The 19,381-nt window shown below is 45.4% G+C and overlaps 3 protein-coding genes across 6 annotated transcripts in view; 2 read left to right on the plus strand and 1 right to left on the minus strand.

Annotated features, from left to right (window-relative positions):
- Positions 1-13,936, plus strand: part of LOC105566611 (protein held out wings) — a 28,165-nt gene extending 14,229 nt beyond the window's left edge. The window contains exons 9-10 of the mRNA XM_012020754.1: positions 3,498-3,713; positions 10,769-13,936. Coding sequence (XP_011876144.1) covers positions 3,498-3,583 — 86 coding nt within the window. The 3' untranslated portion in view covers positions 3,584-3,713; positions 10,769-13,936. The remainder of the gene's footprint in view (positions 1-3,497; positions 3,714-10,768) is intronic.
- LOC105566509 (anaphase-promoting complex subunit 2) lies at positions 9,882-17,769 on the minus strand. 2 transcript variants are annotated; one of them, XM_012020575.1, is made up of 8 exons: positions 17,643-17,769; positions 16,542-16,983; positions 16,215-16,450; positions 15,961-16,141; positions 15,655-15,880; positions 15,377-15,561; positions 14,543-15,088; positions 9,882-14,461 (listed from the first exon to the last, which is right to left on the minus strand). In XM_012020575.1, the coding sequence occupies exons 1-8, from the start codon at positions 17,715-17,717 to the stop codon at positions 14,022-14,024; spliced, it is 2,331 nt and encodes a 776-aa protein (XP_011875965.1). In that variant the 5' UTR covers positions 17,718-17,769; the 3' UTR covers positions 9,882-14,021. The 2 variants fall into 2 exon arrangements, with proteins under 2 accessions (XP_011875965.1, XP_011875964.1); XM_012020574.1 differs by having other exon boundaries at positions 16,215-16,453.
- LOC105566508 (transmembrane protein 177) lies at positions 17,705-19,375 on the plus strand. Of its 3 annotated transcripts, none has more exons than XM_012020573.1 (3): positions 17,705-17,770; positions 18,357-18,497; positions 18,580-19,375. In XM_012020573.1, the coding sequence occupies exons 2-3, from the start codon at positions 18,367-18,369 to the stop codon at positions 19,349-19,351; spliced, it is 903 nt and encodes a 300-aa protein (XP_011875963.1). In that variant the 5' UTR covers positions 17,705-17,770; positions 18,357-18,366; the 3' UTR covers positions 19,352-19,375. The 3 variants fall into 3 exon arrangements, with proteins under 3 accessions (XP_011875963.1, XP_011875961.1, XP_011875962.1); XM_012020571.1 differs by lacking the exon at positions 17,705-17,770 and adding an exon at positions 17,780-18,048; XM_012020572.1 differs by lacking the exon at positions 17,705-17,770 and adding an exon at positions 17,783-17,846.
- The last annotated feature ends 6 nt before the right edge of the window (positions 19,376-19,381 follow it).

A 19,381-nucleotide genomic window follows, 5' to 3' on the forward strand; every position in this document is an offset into this window, starting at 1 on the left:
TGTCCGGGAGCTGTACCCCTGGACGCGTGTTCTTCGTCGCGACATACGTAAGATCGACGCGTCTTTCTTTCTCCCCCGATACAAAGGCATCCAGTTACCCGGTGAATGCTCGCGCATTCGCGTGTCTTTTAACGTAATTAAGCCGTAAGAGAATGCTCGATACACTCGGTACCCCCTTCACACATGTATATACGTATACACACGCACACACACACACGCACACATACTTACATAAACACACACACACACACATACGCGTATAACTTACGTTGGATTTTTTCTTACGGTTGATAAGAGAGTCCGTAACGCGCTGTCGCGCATTACTCAATGCAGTAATCAAAGGCCATTCTTGTTGTAGCTATTTTTACAAATAGACGTGCGTAGATATTACATAGATTTTCACAGAGGATTTATTATATATATTTATTGAAGTAGACGGTATTAATGTATTGCATAATTTAGGTTCTTCTTCTCGTAGCTTGTCTGTAGAGTTCGATTTGGTAGCTTCGACGACGGGAAGGGACGTTTCTTCTCCCTTGCTGGAGAGAATGTAACCGGCCACTTCAATCCGTCGACAGGGTGGGTGATGGTACACCGACCGAACCTTAGTCCGCGTTCTCTTTTTATTCTCTTCCTGCCCTTTCATTTCGTCTCGCGCGTTCCCGCGAGCACGTTCTCTGTCCAACGCTTCACTTAGAAATTGCACTTTTAACGACGACTGCAGCTACAGGAAGTACCACTAGAATCCCAATCGAATCCCTCGGGTTGACCCTAACACGCGACTAAACAACTAAGTAACTCGAAATCCGTCCACCTCTCCTACGTAACTCACTCTACGTTGCGTTCTACTCATATTTTCCCCCCCCCCCCCTTTGTCTTCTCTCTCGCTCCCGCCTCATCCGGATGAAACCGTACCTCTAATTACGTAACTCTTTGACGACTCTAGCGTAGTAATTACGCGTTTCGCCTAGCGCAGCGATAGTCATCTGAAAAGAGAAGAGAAACAGAACCGGGAAAGAAGAAGAGTGCGCTCGATCGTGAGACTTTTTCGAGGCAGAGAGTAGCTTTATCTCCTCCCCCTCCCCCCCTTCTCTCCTCTACGCGAGAGAGGAGCGTAATTTTCGCTGGATTTTCACAGCTTCGAATCGGTCGAGGTGATCGCCGTCGATGACAATCGGATTAGCGAGCAATTTAGCGAGGACTTATCGGTAATAAACACAAATTGGATCTATCGCGCGACACGCCATACGATGGCTGGTGATAGGTAGGCCTATATAATGTACGTAGGATTCTTTTTTTTTTCTTTAGACAGGCAATACATAGGTGGAGGGAGAATATTACCCCAGGGACCAAACAATATTTTGAGGACTGATGGTTCTAGCGTTTACTCGTCTAGCGAGTCCGGACGATACGAATAAGACTATGCGTCGAAAAAGTACTTCCTCTCTTTCTTTTTTTGTTTTCTTATCGCGCGTTCACGCCCCTCCCCCCCTCCCCCTCGCAAAGAAGCAAACAAAGGAGAATCGAATGACGACTTTAGCGCACGTATTTGTGCGGATTATTTGATAGACACGCAATACTCTTTTTGATGGCATAGTCTTTTAAGTAATATTTAAATATTTAAATATGCAAATCGTATATACACACACATCACACGCACGCACACATATATCATTATCGTAGCTATATATTATATATTATTTTATACGTTTATTTAATTTTATTTTTATAAAGATTTAGCCGTTTATATAGATATATTTATACGAGGTTGAGGGCCGAAGCAACGGGTAGATGTTAATCCCAATACTCATTGTTGTTAGGAACGAGTAGAATGGTTGGATACATTTTTCTAGCTTACATGACAAAGACTTTACCTGATTTCACTGACGAAAATCAAAAGTGTGATGTTGAGCCGCGCGCGAAAGAGCGAGAGGTTGCCCGGTTGTCAGCAATAGCTTCTCTCAAGTCTATATTTAACGAGTTATATATACATATATACACGCGCAAAAATCTCTCCGATGTACCTAGATACGAGCGTCGATACGAGCGGATAGGGAGGTGTCATATCTATTATATATGGTAGACTTTAATAGATAATAAGTAAGTATTGCATAAGTATGTAAGCTTCTCTCCGACGAAGCCGCGTCTCGCTTCCCGCGGGGAAGGCGGGGACCTTGTCTTTAACATGGAATTTCAGGGATGCACGATTTCACGGACGATTTACAGTATTCTTACAGAGTGTTCTGGTAGGCGAGCTTGCCCCGCTACAGGCCCAAAAGGGGTACGACCGAGCGTGAGCTCACGAGAGATCGGGACGGGCACGCGAGGCACGATCTGTCGCGTGTCGGGAAGACGTCACGCGAATCGCCGCTCTATCTTTGATGTCTCTGAATAAAGTGGTCCCGAGGTGACTCTGTCTAGTGACGACGTTAATAAACGACGCGGAATCGGTAACTGGATCACGAACGTTCTCCGAGTCGTGCACTTCGGCAGGATAGTGCAAAGCTCTCGGGGGACCAGCGCGGTACCTCCGACGTTCATTTCTATGTAGATTAACTTTTTGGCTGCGCTCCGCCGTTCACTGCCAATACTGAAAACCTACCGTTCGCGTCACGTACACTGTAGATTTTCAGTACCGGCGGTGAATACGCAGCCCTTGGGCTCTTTCCAGCTCTAGGAATTAGGAAAAGATAAAAAGTAGCGATAAACCGAGACTGATCTACGCTGATAGAGACTGACGTGGGTCTCCTTACTCAGAGACATCTCGGCGTTGTTCAACACCGAAGAGCGTTACCATGTTTCCGCAGTATTTTCGCGCGTGCCTCAGGCATTTAGCGGCTTCCGCGTCCTCGGCGTTGAGAGCCCCGGAGGGACGATTGCGTCAACGATCGTGAGCTCGCGCGTCGGTCGTAGGCTGGAGGTAACGATCAGCATTAATCCGACGACGCCACCGCGAGAGCCAGCGACGACGGGGGTGGCTTTCGCGTTCGGCGAAGCCAGGACGACTCTCGTTCTCGTTGACGTCGCAGCGGCGTCGTCGCTGGAACCCGTCGCACAAAGAAAAGGAAGGGAAGGGTTTCTTCTCTGCAAACGCAATCGTAAGTCAGTAAAATCGGTAACGTAAAAATGTGCGAAAGTTGCTGTGCCGGTGGACGCCGTCAAGTACCATCGGGCGGGGGTCCTAGACGAATCGAAGATGCGCCGCTCATGCTCGATACATTGAATGCCGTCACTTTACACCTTCGGTCGCGCATCTCTGATTCATCCAGGACCTCCGTCTTGGGCAGGAGACGCAGATTTCTTTGTGGCACGGGTTCCACCGCCCCGATGTGTGTCGACCTACTGTTTATTTCTTGTGCACTGATAATAGCGGCAGGATTCTAGATTTTTTTAGCGGGCCGAGACGAGCGGACGGGCGCGGATCCCTTGCGGGTCCGCGCGGCGAAAAGTGACGGTCCTGCTCGACCATACTCATGCTGTGTATATGTTGGCGACAGGCGCAGCGGCGGCCGCCGCCAAGCAGCGTAGGCACCTGGGTCAGATCCGCGAGCACCCTTATCAAAGGGCCGGCGCTCTCTCGTGAACACACAGAGACGATGCGAGTACACAGAGAGAGCGAGAGAGAGAGAGAGAGAGAAAAAAAAAGCGAGAGAGAGAGAAAGAGACAAAGAGCGAAAAAGAGAGAGACACAGAGCACTGTTCCCCGCGGAAAGGTTAGTGTCTGCACAGGCAGTTCTCAATTAAGTTCTCTCTTTTGTCCTCTTATTTTTTATCTTGTTTTCCACCAACGTCTTCATCTTCCTTGCGGTCTCGACGTCGGAATGGCCGAGGCGCTTTTCTCGTCTCGCGACCACCCCCTAAATCGGAAGATAACGACAGCGATCGCTAGAACTTTGGGTTGACGCGAGAGACTCGTCCCAGCTTCGTGTTAAAAGAAAATCGGGGGAGGGCGATTCTTCCCCAAGGAGAAATGAAAAGTCGAGATGACGTCAGTTTCGTGTCATATTGACCAAAATGTGACATAAAATTTGGTCAATGTGACGTGAAATTGACGCCGTCTTGACTCTTCGTTTCTCCTTGGGTCGGGAAAGAAGTTGAACGACCTCGCTCAGCTGAAAAGGACCACGTTGAAGCTCGTGGGCAGCAGGTCTTGAATCTGCTGGAGTCTCGATTTGGGATTCTTTTGCGTCGACCCGATGCACTTCCGTTTTGGCGAACGCCTCGAATATTTCGTTCGACGTTTGGATAACTTTTATCGTCGCGTACTTGTGATAAATGCAACGACAGCTATCTACATTTGACGCATTCCAACCGTGATTCACCGTGACTCTTCGTTGACGCCACTCGAGTGATTTTATATCGAAAAGAAATAATATTAAAAAGCAACGTTAAATTGTATTAAACGAAACATTTAATTTGTAGTGTTACACTGAAAGAAATGATCTTGCAACTGCAGCAACAATTTTCTGGGTGCGAAAAAATAACTGAGATATATAAATGAATAGCAAATATTGCGAAATCGCGTGTGTTTTGTATTTAATCGATTTAACAGAAACAGAAGTTCTATCTGAACTGTCCGCGAATGTTAGAAGTAAAGTCTTTCCGATAGCGTCCATTCATTATAACGTCTGATTGCGGTACATAAGCAGTTGGAGAAAAATTTTTTCGCAATAAACTTAGAATAGAATATTCAGACACTACCACCCTGTCGCGGCTCTGAGTCCTTTAAATTCTTTGAAATTTGTGTTTAACACATACGAGCCATACTAATTTAGTTAGAGAAAAGTCCTCTATTGCGAGATAGGCTCCTAATATGAGATAGCGGGTCTGTAAAAATTGTCTGTAGCCTGCTACAAATTCTCCGGGCTACAGACAATTTTCCAACAGATCCAAAAAATGGCGATAAATTTGTGTCGCAACGCCCAGAAGTCTGCCTGCGTTAGCAAGATATTTTTCGGAGTGTACAAATTCATGTTCGAATCGCGTACGAATATAGAAAAAACGTGACGTACGCGCTTGACCGTCGCCCCGTAACGATGACCGACAAGGCGTAAGCGGAAGGCGCGGTGTCGGTCCACCGGCGACCGTCACGGCGGCGAATGTGTTGAACAATAGCGAGTCCATCGCGCGAGCAGAGCGCCCAGGCCATTCCGACCAGGGATTTCAATATATTTATATATACATAGCTTTGTATCGTTCATGTATGACGAGACCCGCGCGGCACGCGCGCGCCCGGGCCCCTGCTTAGAGCCGCGTGCTGAAGCCGCGGCAGAGAACACCGGGGCCTCGCGCACGTGTCTCCGCTCCGCCACGAACGCGCGCTGCCGTTCGGGGAGCTTTCACTCGGGCCGCGGAGCCCCAGCCTCCGGCGGGCGAGAGCTCGGGCAGCGAGCGCGCGCGCGTCTCGTCCCTGTGTACCTGACGCCGCACCGATCGACATCGGTTGTGTCTCATCGGTTGAAGTAGCACTTCTCCTTCACACACGTATACATACGCGGATAGATTTCCGGTGACCGTGACGGAAGAATTGATTAATGTCGCAACATATCCCCCTGCCCACAAAAAAAGAGCCGGAGGGGATAAAAAGGGAAAAAAGAACAGAGGGAGGTCGAACCTTCCTCGGATCTTTGTAATGGCGGAGCACCGCGTAAACCGCGTAACTTTCATTTAGCCGCGGTAGAACGCGAGTCGAGGTGGCGGGAAAGAAAGGGAGGTATAAAGAGAGAGAGAGATATATAGAATCACTCACGGGCGAATTGACGCGTGGGTTGGAGGGAAAAAGAACGAGAGAGAGAGAGACTCGTTTCACTCTCGGCTTGGAGGGCCGCCGCGGGAATCGGGTGCTAGGCGTCCGGAATGTCGAAAGCGTGTCTGGTATTTCATGCGTCTAAAACGAACCGCGTGCAACGAAATCGAACGCGCGAGCATCGACTCCTTCTGAGGAAGCGCCCGGTTGTCGATTCTCCTCCCGGTTTTCGCGCTTTAAAGAACGTCCGAACGGCGCGAGCGTGGAAAGAGAAAAACTGACTCGGCCCCTTTATCCACGTCTGCTATCGCGGAGAGAATTTGCCTCTCCTCAGATTTGTCCTGAGAATCGCGCGATCGTGGGACAACGTGGCGTTTCCCAGAATTTTGTGAGAGCTTTTGGAGATCTTACCGTACATTTTACCAGTGAAACGTATGGTGAAATTTTCACAAGCTCGCATAAAGTTGTCCAAAATTCCACGTTGTCCCACGATTACGTGATTTTTCCAGGGTAAATTTTAAGAGAAAATCCTCTCCGTGCACCCTCGACGCGGGTTAACTTTAATCTCCGTTTAATTCACTTCCATCTCTTTCTAGTTCTGAGACTTCGGGCCATCGCACACAAAATTGCATAGCTGCATATGCATAGTATAAGACCATCTGGACCAATGAGCATGTTTACCCAAGGAAAAATGAAAAGTCAAGATGACGTCAATTTGATGTCATATTGACCAGATTTGTGTTATATTTTGGTCAATATGACATCAAACTGACGTCATCTTGACTTTTCATTTTTCCTTGGGTAAACATGCTCATTGGTCCAGATGGTCTTATATTATGCATATGCAGCTATGCAATTTTGTGTGCGATGGCCTTTAAGCCCGTTTCTACCAATGCAGATTAACTTCAATCTCAGCTTAAATTACTTCTTGTCTTTTTCCAATTCGTAAAACCAGAAAAAGATACAAAGTAAGTTGAACCGAGATTAAAGTTAAACTGCGTTGGCAGAAACACGGGTTAGAAGGAAATTAGAAGGAAATAAAAAAATAGGTCAGAGCTAGATTAAAGTTAATCTACGTTGGTAGAAGTGGACATTGGACGCGAAGACGTTTCGAACGGAGTCGTCAGGGAGACTCGAGGGGTAAACCGCTGACCAAAATCATGTACACCGATGCCCAGTGGGCAGCGCTTTACTTTATTATCTTACTTTATCTTGTTTCATCTTGTTTTATCTTTTTAGATTCCTTATAATGGTATTTGGCCCCGGCAAGGCCAAATAACGCTCACTAATGTCCGAAAAGTGCCCAGAAGTCTGTCACGCCACGATGCCCACGGCGGTTTACCCCTCGGGTCTGATTTCACTAACGTCCCTTAACTTTAAGCTTACAATTGATTTAATTCGTTCTTCGTCCCTTTCCAACTGTCACTTTAGAAAGAGACAAAGACGAATTAAACTAGGATTAGAAGTTACGCGACGTTTGGTGAAACCGGGCCTCGGGGCGACTCCTAGGCTCGGCCTCGGCCAGACTCCGGCCCGGCGTCGAGTGATAGCCGCGGTAGTCGGGATATCGCGGGCGCAACGTGGACGCGCAAATCTCCTCGACGTGGGCTTTACACGTGTCCTCGCTCACCCGACGTGTCGCTCCGACCGCGACGGGGGATTATTCGCTCGGGTGGAAATAGAGCGCGCGCGAACAACACCTTGCGTCAGGCCGAATCTATAATTAGATGCGCGACCGGGAGGAAAATTGTATAAAACACGGCTCGGCGCACGAGTCTCGAGGGTCGTGCACGCGCGTGCAAAAATCTATGGAAATTTACCGGTCGCCCGTAGATCCGAAAGATCGTTCTTACGATCGTTCTCTTCGCGCCTGGTCGTTCCGCGATATAATCTCGTCTAACCGCGTCCTCCTATCGGTAAGCGATCAGCATAGAGCTCCGGAACGATGCGCGTCGTGACACCCCGGAAACCCCCTCCTGCCCCCCTCGCGAGATCTCTCTCACGCGAAGGCTTCCGCGACGATTTTATTTATACCCGCCTCGTTACAAAAGATCTCCTCGCGTCAAGCACACGGGGCGTCAATCCAGAAATTGTTATCCGATATTAATAGACTGCCCGCTCCCGAGAGATACATGCTTTCGTTATTCGCGAATGAAAAAGGGATGGTAACGCGGCGCGATGCGAAGGTCTGTTTTTCGATCCCGGTCTGTCGCGTAAACCGCGATAAACCGTCGCGGCCGGATCCTTATCTCGAGTCCAGTCACGAAAATGTCGGACGCGCGCGAATAAAAGTTCACTTCTCCTTTTTTTTTGCGCTTTCCGTTTCGCGCCTCAGCTCCGTCGCGTTCGAATCGCGAAGGAACGATTGCCTGCCAACGTTGATCTCCTCTCGCGATTAAAGCGGGTTCTCCCGTGTTGGGAAGTAAAGGGGAGTAAAGTACACCGCGAAAGTGCGGACAATGCTGCCGGAGATGGCATCTCTCCCGTCCCTTTTACATATTTTATCTCACTAACAAGTAATTTTTTTTTATACATAATTGACATTCCTTATCATAGACGCAATTTCATCCATTACGTAGGGCGCACAACTGCACCATCTTTATTTATATATAATAAAAGAAACTAACAACGACGCCCCACACACCACACAGGACACGTGGCGCGTTGCGGATGCGCGGACGTACAGGGCGCGAGAATCTTCCTTCCGGCGAGACACTTGTCTTGAATTAAAATTGCTTACATCGCAATTTTTGTGCAGAGCATTCCTTTCCCGTGACGAGTTGTTTTCGCGCCAGCCCGTACGTTCGCGCACACCGTCGCACGCATTCAGACACACGCAGAATGAGTATACAGCATATGTACATACATGAATTAGATATGTTTGTGCGAATAATCTCTTTACTCGGCCTCGACGCGTCTCGCACACTTTTTACGAAGTTGGAATAAAAGCAGTTTCAGATTGAAAAACTCAATTTTGCGTACTCTTCGCAAAATTTTTAACGACGCAGACACGGGTCGTTTGCAACGATTTTAATTTCATAGCCGTGTATTGCCTTGTTTCTTTTTGGTGCGCGAAACAATTTGCTGATCACGATGTTTATTTTGCTCTCTACGAAGGAATCGGATATTCAAAGTTGTTCAATTTTTCATTCGCACAAATGCACGCAGGCATACACGCAAATCCGTATGTACATAAAAGATATTCCACAAGTCTCGGATATTGGACGGTTCTACGATGAAACTGTGTTTAATTGATAATCACGGGCGGCTAAAAATTGAGTCAAACTTTCCTAATTTGATTTTATTCAACTTTACATTCAATTTTACTTAATTTTATTCAATTTTACATTCACTTTTATATAACGCTCTTCCGGACAAGATATCATTGCTTCGTCTCGATTTTTAAGTATCTTTTAAACGAAGAAATGTCACAAGTTCGTTGTTTTGCTTGGACGAAGTTGTACGTTCGAAAATAATCAAAGTACGCGCTCTTTGGTTCGGTGTTATCAATGACTTGAATCGGTATTATCGCCAGTCAACCCGTACGAATCACCGAGGGATCTCAAGGCGTTAAATTATTAATTGTCGAGACACGTGCGCGCCAGAGTCGCGATTGCCCGTCGACTTGGAAACGTTTTATCAACGACGGCTTCGTCGCGCGCTCTCGCGTTTGAGTTTCTCGTCGAATCTCCAGTTATCACTCGACCCACACAACCCACGTTATTATATATACTGTATAAACAGGTCTGTTTAATGGCGTCTATTAATAATATGCTTCTCTTAAAAAAATAAGGAATGCCTGGAATTGTACTACAAATATCTGTCCTATGTATGGCACATGCAACACTCATGAGCCTCTGACACCTGCTTGCTGATGGGACATTAATCACTAAAGATCAATACAGTGATCGGTACAATAATACCACCGTAACTGTGTAATCGGAATTTCGTTACGTAATCTTTCTCATTTATTCGGTGCTAATGTGGTGGCAGGTGCACATCCAGGCTGCCTGTCTGAGAAATCGCTATAATGTTCGGAAATAACGCAATCCACGTGCGTGTGTAACGTTAGCGATTAACAGATAGTGATCGATCATCGGTTCTTTCCACTTGATCGTTTCTTCTTCTTTTTTTCGGCTGATATCTGACATATACAGGCAGCTATGTTCTTTTACGTGACCGCCGTGGGGTAAATGCACCGGTGAACGATTGGGCTTCCGCGGTTATTTTCGACGATCGAGATTCTCGTCAACTTGGAAAGTACACTGTTTAAAGACTTGGGGACAGCTAGAGTGGAACGATAGGATCGCACCGGACGACTGATTCCGATAAAGGCGATCGCTAAGGAGCGTGTAATTAGAGACTCCGGCGCGGTCCTCGAGCCCTCGTTCACCGGTGCATCCAGCCTGACGAGCGAGTCGCTACAGTGATGTGTAATCCATCGATTTGTACGACTTTTGCGCGCACGGGAAAGGGTGTCGCGAGCCGTATCACTTGGGCAAGACGGGTCTAATAGTCATGGGCATTCGTGAGATAACGAAGTGCCAGCTTGACACTCGATACGAACGGCCGAACGCTCGTTCTCCCGCGCGAAACTGTTATCTTGTCATGACGCGTACAAGTCGAGTGCTTTCACACTAATAAATATTACAAGTAGCCGGTGCAAAGCAATGCTTCGTCGTGGCTTCCCCGACCGAAGATGACGGTCCTCTCGCGTTCGCGAGCTGGGACAATCGGGGAGGGGCAATGTAATGCATTCGCACGGCAGGACGCTGGAAAGGGAAAAAAAAGAAAGAAAAAGAAACTTCAACTTCGATCCCACCTTTCGACCTCAGCGTGCCGGGTCATGTTTTACGGACGCGCACGAGAAACGGAAGCGTTGCTTTTCACCACTAACTATATTTCTCTCAGCTGGCGAGCTACTAGATACTTAATGTTAACGTCGGTCAGTCATATAATCAGATTACTAACAAACTGTTTTTCTTTTCTTTCTTGTTAACCCCGGTTGCCCGTGGCCTGTAGGCTTGGAGTGCTAACAATGGATATCCACTCGCCCCGTGCTAACACCTGGACTCTGGAACAGCATCCCGCGTTCGATCGGTTCACCAACCAGCCGACCACCTTCGCCGTCCGTCCGCGTCACCAGCCCCGTTCGTCAAGCTTATCCATCATCCTGTATCCTCTTAATGTTCGGAAACGTTAGGTTTCTTTCGCGCGTCTCGGCGATCGACGGAGTCGTCGCCGATTGGGAATCCGAGCCACTTCGCGCCGTCGTAGCCGGCGGCGCAAATTTATCGTCTCACCTCGCAAGGAACGGTAGCGTTGCGAGGTGCATTATAGCATATAAATATACATACGGAAAGATTGGGGATTGCTATATATATATTCTTTATATATTATATATTTACGTGTAAATGTATATTATATACATTTTGTATAGGAAATCCCCGCGGGACTTTTTTTGCGAGTAAACGCGGGACTATTACAGACTTGTCTTGGACGCGAGTCGGGTATGCGCAATTCGAGCTCGGCGCAACGTTAGCGGTAGTAGCAATAGTAGTTTTTCGTAGTACGGATTTTAGTTTACCGAATATTTTTACTCCCCCCCGCAGGGGATGGGGGATTTTGTTGTAGCACTCGTATCGTCGATGTCTCCGAAAAAAAAAAAGTATTTTATTTTCTCTCTCTTCTCGCGGCGGCGATGAAATTGTTGTTCGCGTTTTTCCCAGTACTTACGACTACGCTGGCACCTCCCCGTCTCTGGAGGTGGCAGCGCGAGAATGTGACAACATTAACTTAAACGCAATTGATATATATTTACGCGCATTTTTAGAGCTAACTGCTGGAGAAGAAAGGTGTCGCGCGAAAAAGAAAACACAGACAAGAAGATTCGCGAGAGAACTCGCGAAGCTCTTCGAAGACCCCGTCGAGAGAAATCGTTGCCAATGTGTCTTCCTTTTTTTTCTCGCGCGACCCACCTCTCACGTTGGAGAAAACTATCAAAATTCTGTACAACTCTCTCACATAAATGTGCCTTATTGTAATATTAATAACGTAGTGCGGTGTAGCCGCGTTACCGTTCTAGATAAAGCTTCGTTATCGATAGGCTCTATGTAATAGCGTTAGAATCTGTGCAATCAAAATTTAACTTTCTCACATGTATATCCTTCGAAGAAGAAGGACGCAATTGGATCACTCTCTGACAGTCTTTCTCGTTACGTTGCGAGGAGGACTGTTGGGGACACCCGTAGCCTAGAATCACGAATATCCCCCAAGAGAAGACTCTAAAAGTCGTACGCTGATGCTTGATGTTGACGTACGTCGTATGCTGATGCATGAGAACTACATGTATATATTGTTTCAGCTAAAAGTATCAAGTCTAAAATTCTACTATTCGCAGAGAATCGTAGAATTTTAGGATGTCAATGTGCAATAATACGTTGACGAGAGAAATGTGGCAGGGCGTCCAAGGTGGCAGACGCGTTGTCAAGACTCGTGGAATAAATTGCAGATTTTAATTTTATGAAGAACTTACAACTTGCAGGATTGTCGAGTAGATACGTATATACAGTTGCACAAATATCGATATGACATATCGATATTAACCGGCGAATCGACAAAAACAAAAAAAACGGTAGAAGCATCGAGATCTATTGTCGCAACTTACTGCGACGCAGAATCACTTGCTAGATATTATAATCATATGAGTATAAGGGGAAGAAAAAAAAATGTAATCTCTGCCCACATATGTGCAAAGAGTGTTTGCGTGAGAGAGTGACTTACTTAATATCGACTTTATCATTATATTAGAGAGTTGCACCACTTTTAGGTCTGCCATATTGTACATGTAACGATTAAGAACGATATCAAGTTGCACGCGTTATATAACTCCTGTATAGTCATTCATGTGTCAAATGTTATACTCGTTCTTTCGACAGATATTTTTTGAATTTTTGTCCGAGGAGTGTACCGTGTACCGTGTACCGATAGCTTGGTCCTTCGTGTATATATAAGCGTTGAAAAGTATACACGCACATATTTAAGAGTGATCTGAAATCTACTTAAGTTCTCAACGTAAAAAAAAAAGTATATCCGATATATATTTTATTATTGTACGTAAATAATTGATTTAACGAAATATTTTGAATATCATTGTCCTCTATTAAGTGCGATTATAATGTACGAATTATATACGCGCATTCGCAAGCGTGGATTATACACAGAACAGATATGTATACTCTTTATGTATATGCTGTCTAATATATATATGAGCGTGGGAACGTAAATTATTACACATGTATACACATAATGTATTATACATATGCACTGACTCAGTTGAACATCTGGACGGTATAAATAAATACCGCTGTGGTTTACTTCTGCGTTAAACGACGATATGTCTCTGTTAAAATTTCAAAACGAGAATCCATTTAATATTTGCTTGTGCCAGAAAGAGTAAGTAATTCATGTGGCTTATATAATATTATTACAGATGCTTTATCAATTTTATAAATAAGCTATACATACACTGCATCCGACCTTTGATAATATTATATTCAATAATTTTAATTCTTACCACCGCAGAGGTAGACGCCATCGTGATTTATTTACACCCTGTTATCGTATTTATAAATGTATACAGATAAGTTGCATAAGAAATTATGTATGTGCAAGCAATCTTGTTAGATCTTATGGTACGCGAATTTACATTTATTATTCTATATAGTTATATAGTTTTTTGCCGAAATTTATTGTATATGATAATTTTTTAGTTTCATATTTTATTTTAATGTTGATATATGTGCAGGATATGTGGCAATATTAATGTGTAAGTGACAATGAAAAGCAATTCTATTTTCTGAAATCTCGGAAAGATCTGATTATGAATTATAGTGTACCGTACGCTACCTACTTATGGGAGAAAAAATTACAATTTACAATGAAAGTGCAAATAAAATAGTTCATACAAACATGTATAAATACTATGATAAACGGTAATAAAAATATTTTTTCAATACTCGACACTTCCTTGACACTTGAAGGGAATGGCGAATATAACGTTTACCAATGTTCATGCGTATTTTACTAGCTGTCGAAAAGTAAATGGACATTTCATACACAAAATACACCGGAATATGTACGTTAATTTTATTTCACTATTAAAAACGACGTTTTTCTACGTGCAAAAAATATCACTTAACACAATGCGTATTATTTTATCTTATTGTTACAATATACAGAATCGATATACAGAATAGAGGATTCTTTTATCCTTTTACGACTTCGGCAATCGATAGAAACTACCGGAGAGCAACAGCTGATGTTCTCTGACTTTTCTATCCAGAAACTGTCTCAATTCCGGTAAACCGCATTCGACGGCTCCCGGTCCTTGCGACGCAAACATTTTCAACATCTGATGAATCCTTTCTATTGGCAAGGAATCCAGATTTGTCAACATGCCGACAATGTAGGACCAGAATACTTGCAGCTCCTCCTCTCTCTGATCGCTAGCTGAAGCCATCGCGCTCTCTGCCTCTTCCTCCTCGACGATATCCGTTGATAAACGACTCTTGGACGTGCTCTCTTCTTGTAGAATAAACACGTCATTAGACGTCTCCTTTAGGAGACCTTGCGACACCCAGAAAGTCATCTTGCGTCGCAGAACAGTTGCTGGTGCATGCATTGTCTCTGCCAGATCTTGTAAAGTCCACTCATCTGCAAACGAAATTTGAATTAAAAGCAATCTCCTCACTATGCGTCTACGCTTGAGTCAACAAATCATCAGCGTGTTCTTACTTTTATCCTGGAAATGCAAGATAATCGTCGCGTGCACCGGCGTCACGTTTATATCCAGCTTTCTGTCCTTCAATTCGATTTCCAGACTCACGTTTCCCAAATGGGGCTTCCAGCAGAGCGTTCTGTTTCCCTTCAGTGCCTCGAACGCTTTGACGTATTTATTCAATTGATTCTGCACGATACTTGGCAGCTTCAATTTCCAATCTTCCTTGAACGGCGGCCAGAACTGCGCCGATAATATGAGCGCGGAAGTGGGAAAGAGCTCCCGCTGCAAATTGTAGCTGGTGTCGGAGTGGATGTTACCGTCTATCCTTTTCGAGTCGTAAACGTCCTTCAGCATTACTTCACAGTAATGCAGCTGATTCTCCCCGAAGCGTCTTTTCAACAATTCCAAATGACGTATTTCGCGTTCGGTATGGTAATTGAGTTGCGAGAGTAGTCTATCCGCCAGCAACGTGCGATACTCGTTGACGAATAAATCCTGACTGCCATAAACGTTCACCAGAGTGGAAATAATATCAGATACTTTACGCTGTGTCGATTTAGCTGGAAAGACGAATCCTCATTGAGATAAAAAGTTTATCATAAAAATACCTTAAATATTTCCGTAAGTATATAAACGTTGCAACTTTTTCTGATTCAATTTTGATCCAAATCTTAATATGAAGGTATATATGTCCTAAATCTAGTTCGAAAATATGATTATAATGATGCGATTTAGAGGAATGCAACTGTATCGCCAAATAAAAAAATCTGCGCTTAAAGTCAACTGGAGAAGCACCGAGTCAACTGTGGAAAGAACTTTCCGCGCTGAAATAGAGCCTTGAGGTTTACCGGGATCAGCGTCGACTGGATCCGGCATCCATTTCTCCCAATCTTCAGTCTCATCGTCCGCCGAACCGTCGTCCAATTGCAGGCACTCGCCCTTCACCAGTTCGTCAGCTAATTCACTGGGTGAATCGTCAAGCAGGCTATTAACGACGGAACGTACGGTGTCCTCTCTGCTCCTCAAGTAGCATCTGAAGAATAAATTGAACGTGACAAAGAACTGAGTTTTCTAGCATCTTGTATTAGATTCACGCTGCGGATTGCAATTTTGCGAGGGATCTCACTTAATGGGCTCCGTTACAGCTTCCAGAAGCACTCCAGTTGGGTCGAGGTGTTTGAGCGCTTTGATCGCGGCGATATAAGCAGTCACTATGTCCGGCGTGTTCACACCGGCATGCAAGAGCCTCGTTTTGATCGCTTCCTGCAGATTCTTAACCAGGACCTTCCGCTTATCGGTCCTTTCCAAACAAACTCGGAGATCGTCCACCGCGGGCTGCGACTCGGGATACTCTGGAGAAAAACGTAGCGCATACTTGTACAATGCGCAAATAATCATAACGACACTTTGTAGATGTATAAATGAAGTGTACCTATTATTATGTTAAAGAGATGATCGATTCTCACGTTGGTGTACGTTTCGTACAGAAAATGAGATAATTTCTGTTTAAACTTGTTTATGGCGTTGCGAACTTGGTCGCTAAGCGCTACCGTTTTCGAGAATCCACCGGAGTAAACTCGTATGAGCCAGTTCATGACGACAGTCTCGAGCCACTAAAACAATTAGTTGCTACAACAGTCGTTATTGCACAATTATATATGTCGTACAATGAAAAAGCTAACATACATTTTCTAACGAGATCAATTGTGACACGTCGAACGTCTTGTCGCACGTTTGAATCACATGATTCTCGATACGGATATGGATTAGCGACGTGAGCACGTTCCCTACGAGTCTCTCCAATAACTCCAGCTCGATTAATTTTCTGTTTGTCTCGTGAAACATGTATACTATCATCTGACAACGGCAGTTTTCCACTTCCTGAGTACATCCTGTGCACTGGATCTCGCTGACTGATATGTCTGCTTAAAAAAGAAACAACGTACGTTTTTATAATATTTCAGGCAAATCGAATCGGATACAACACAAGTGGCAATCGTTTGCGCAATTTACCTTGCGACGAGTTGTCCGAGTTGCAGAATACGTTGAACGCGATTTTATAAAAGTGTTCTATGATACATTCGTGGCACAGAGGTAGTTGGCTCAGTAACGTCGCTCTCACGATGAGCTTGAATCGCGCCTCTATGTCTATGTCGTCCTCGGCGCTCGACAGAGACCCGCCTCCATTCTGCCTCAGGTACTCTAGTTTCTTTAGAATCGGCAGGAACTCCATGAGACTGGTGTACAGACCGTCGACGGCAGACTTGAACAATTCAAAGCCGCGCTTGCCATCCTCCGTGTACTCGAACTTCTCCCAGAACGCCGGTGCCACGTGACAACGGATGTACTGTTCTATGTGATGAATCACGATCTCAATGATAGACTGCGTCGACTTGAAAATCTGTAAAATCTTTAATAAATTCGCAAACTCCTCCTCCGTACATTCTTCCTGAATCTGAAAGAGAAAGAGAGAGAGAGATCATTATGCGATTCTTAGAGTAAGAATTAGAAAGCAGAATCGTCGAAAGGCTGAAGTACACGTGTCAATAAAGTAAAAATAGCATTACATACGCTAGTTTCTCTTTTAACTTTTTATCATGGTTTTTCTAACTTGTAAACTTTATTTTACTTTATATATCTGTAGTTGAATTTCAAGCATATATTGAAGCTCTAAGGTCTGGTTTCACAAATGTTGTTTAACTTTAAGCCTAGTTTAATTCGTTCTTTGTCTCTTTCCAACTGTTACTTTAGAGACAAACGTGAATTAAACCAAGATTAAATTTAAGCGACGTTTGGTGAAACCAGGCCTAAATCTCTGAACGTAATATCCAAATTAACCGAGACAAGTATCAACGTCCGAATAAAGCTACAAAAAAAAAGGAGAACCAATTGCAAATGCGGTGTACCGAAATTTGTTGGAATTACATAAACTTTGGCGCGTCTGTTAGTCGAATATGCAAGCAAATTCGGATTGTGTTTACAATCCTGACACTGGTGCTCGTATCGAGGTTAGGATTTTATACTGTAATTTCGTCGTTTGATATCGTAAGAGAAGTTCCACTGTTGAGGAAGCAAATTTATGACGTTCAATGTGCACCGTGTTTTCGCACGCACCTTTCCCTTAATTATTGGAAATACGCGTTCCAAGTGCTCGAAGAAATCCTTCGGCTCCTCCTCCACCTTGGCCATGTTTCAACACCGATCATCGGTGACCGATGGCGCATGTAATTGATGTAAACAAGGTGCCTAAATTCAGGTTATGTCGCGTTAGGTTAGGATTCGCGATTAATGGGCAGCGAGGGCAGAGAAGAGAAAAGTGTAAGAGATATTTCTTGGAGCTTTTTTGCACATTAGAATAATCTCGATCAAACTCCGATTAGCGCGTCTGCTACGTTTTGTCGACGTGGCTGGAATAATTCAGCTTTCGTTGCTCGACAGCCTGAAAGACCAAGTTCAGGGACACGTGTGACAATCAGAGGTTCTGCCGCGGTCAACTCTGCCGGTCGTCGATTTAATCAAGGTCCGGTTTCGCCAACGTCGCGTAACTTTAAGCTCAGCTTAATTCTCCGTCTCTTTCCGACTGTCACGGCCTGAGCAGAACAGCTGTCTTATATCCTTAAGTCACAAGACAGCCTTGTGACAGCCTTGTGTCACAAGTGACTTAAGAATACAAGACAGCCGTTCTGCTCAGGCCCTTACTTTAGGAGACAAACATGAATTCAGCCGGGATTGAAGTTGAGCAACGTTTGGTGAAACCGGGACCCAAATCAATCAAGGTTTACCGAGGGATGCGACGCGGGTGTTGAAGGTGCGCGTGTTTACTTTCAGAATTGCAGGCATGAATGTATTCTCGTTCAAGTACAGGAACGTGATTCTGGGCGTGACAGCGACAGCCGTCGGGTATTACGCGGTCCTCATGCCACACACCGTATTCCTGAAGAAGTACAGATACATGGTGGCCACGTACCAGTGAGTAGCGAGGGGTTTAGAGATTTGTATTCTTGCTCCAAGTTTGCGATCTAATATCCTCTTTTTGTTTCCGCACGCGCAGACTGGGCAGTGAGACGCCGCTGGGCTCTGTGCTCCAACAGAGGATTCAGGGTGTTATGGACGACCTGAAGCTGCCCGACAACGTCAGGGACGCTATAAAGCCCTTCAGCGTGCTCGGCTTCGATCTGCTCCACGCCGGCACCCTCGGCAGGCACGGCGCGATACTGGGGATCCCAGCTAACTTGAACAACACGTCGGAGCAGCTCCGCGAGAATCTGCAGATCAAGGACGAGCCAGTGGACTGGTCGCGGCAGGACGCGCAGAACTTCCTGAAGGCGGTGACGCTGTCCGAGAGCGCGCAGAAGTTCGCGATAGCGCGCGAAATCCTGCGAATCCAGGCGGAGGAGCCGTGCTTCAATTCGCTCGGACTGGCCCTGACCGTGGCGACCCTGTGGACACTTTACAGCCTCATATCGTATAGATTTAAGTTGCGCGAGAACGCGACAGCGCGGCGCACGTTATACGCGGTCTTCGCCTCGTTTGGTGCAATACTGTGGTTCGGCGTGAAGGACTATCGGAGTTGCCAGCTGGACAAGGAGAACGACGAAGCCCTGCGCCGCTTAGGCGCCGAATATGTCAAGGGGGGACAGGAGTTCTACGAGAAATTGTTAATCAGAAACAAAGCTATGAGGTCACTCCTGGGGGCGGACGGGAAAGGTGTATATACCGCTTACGGAAACGAAGAGTTTTTCCTGAGACAGAAGCACGTACCGATCTCCCACAGGAAGGAACTGTTCGACTTGCATCTACGAAACTTGGAAGGTATGAAATAAATCGGTCCCTTTTCGAGCCTGGAATTTTAA

This window comes from Vollenhovia emeryi, unplaced genomic scaffold, assembly GCF_000949405.1.
Source record: "Vollenhovia emeryi isolate VEMERY1.0 unplaced genomic scaffold, V.emery_V1.0 DF939144.1, whole genome shotgun sequence".
Classification (NCBI taxonomy): Eukaryota; Metazoa; Arthropoda; class Insecta; order Hymenoptera; family Formicidae; genus Vollenhovia; species Vollenhovia emeryi.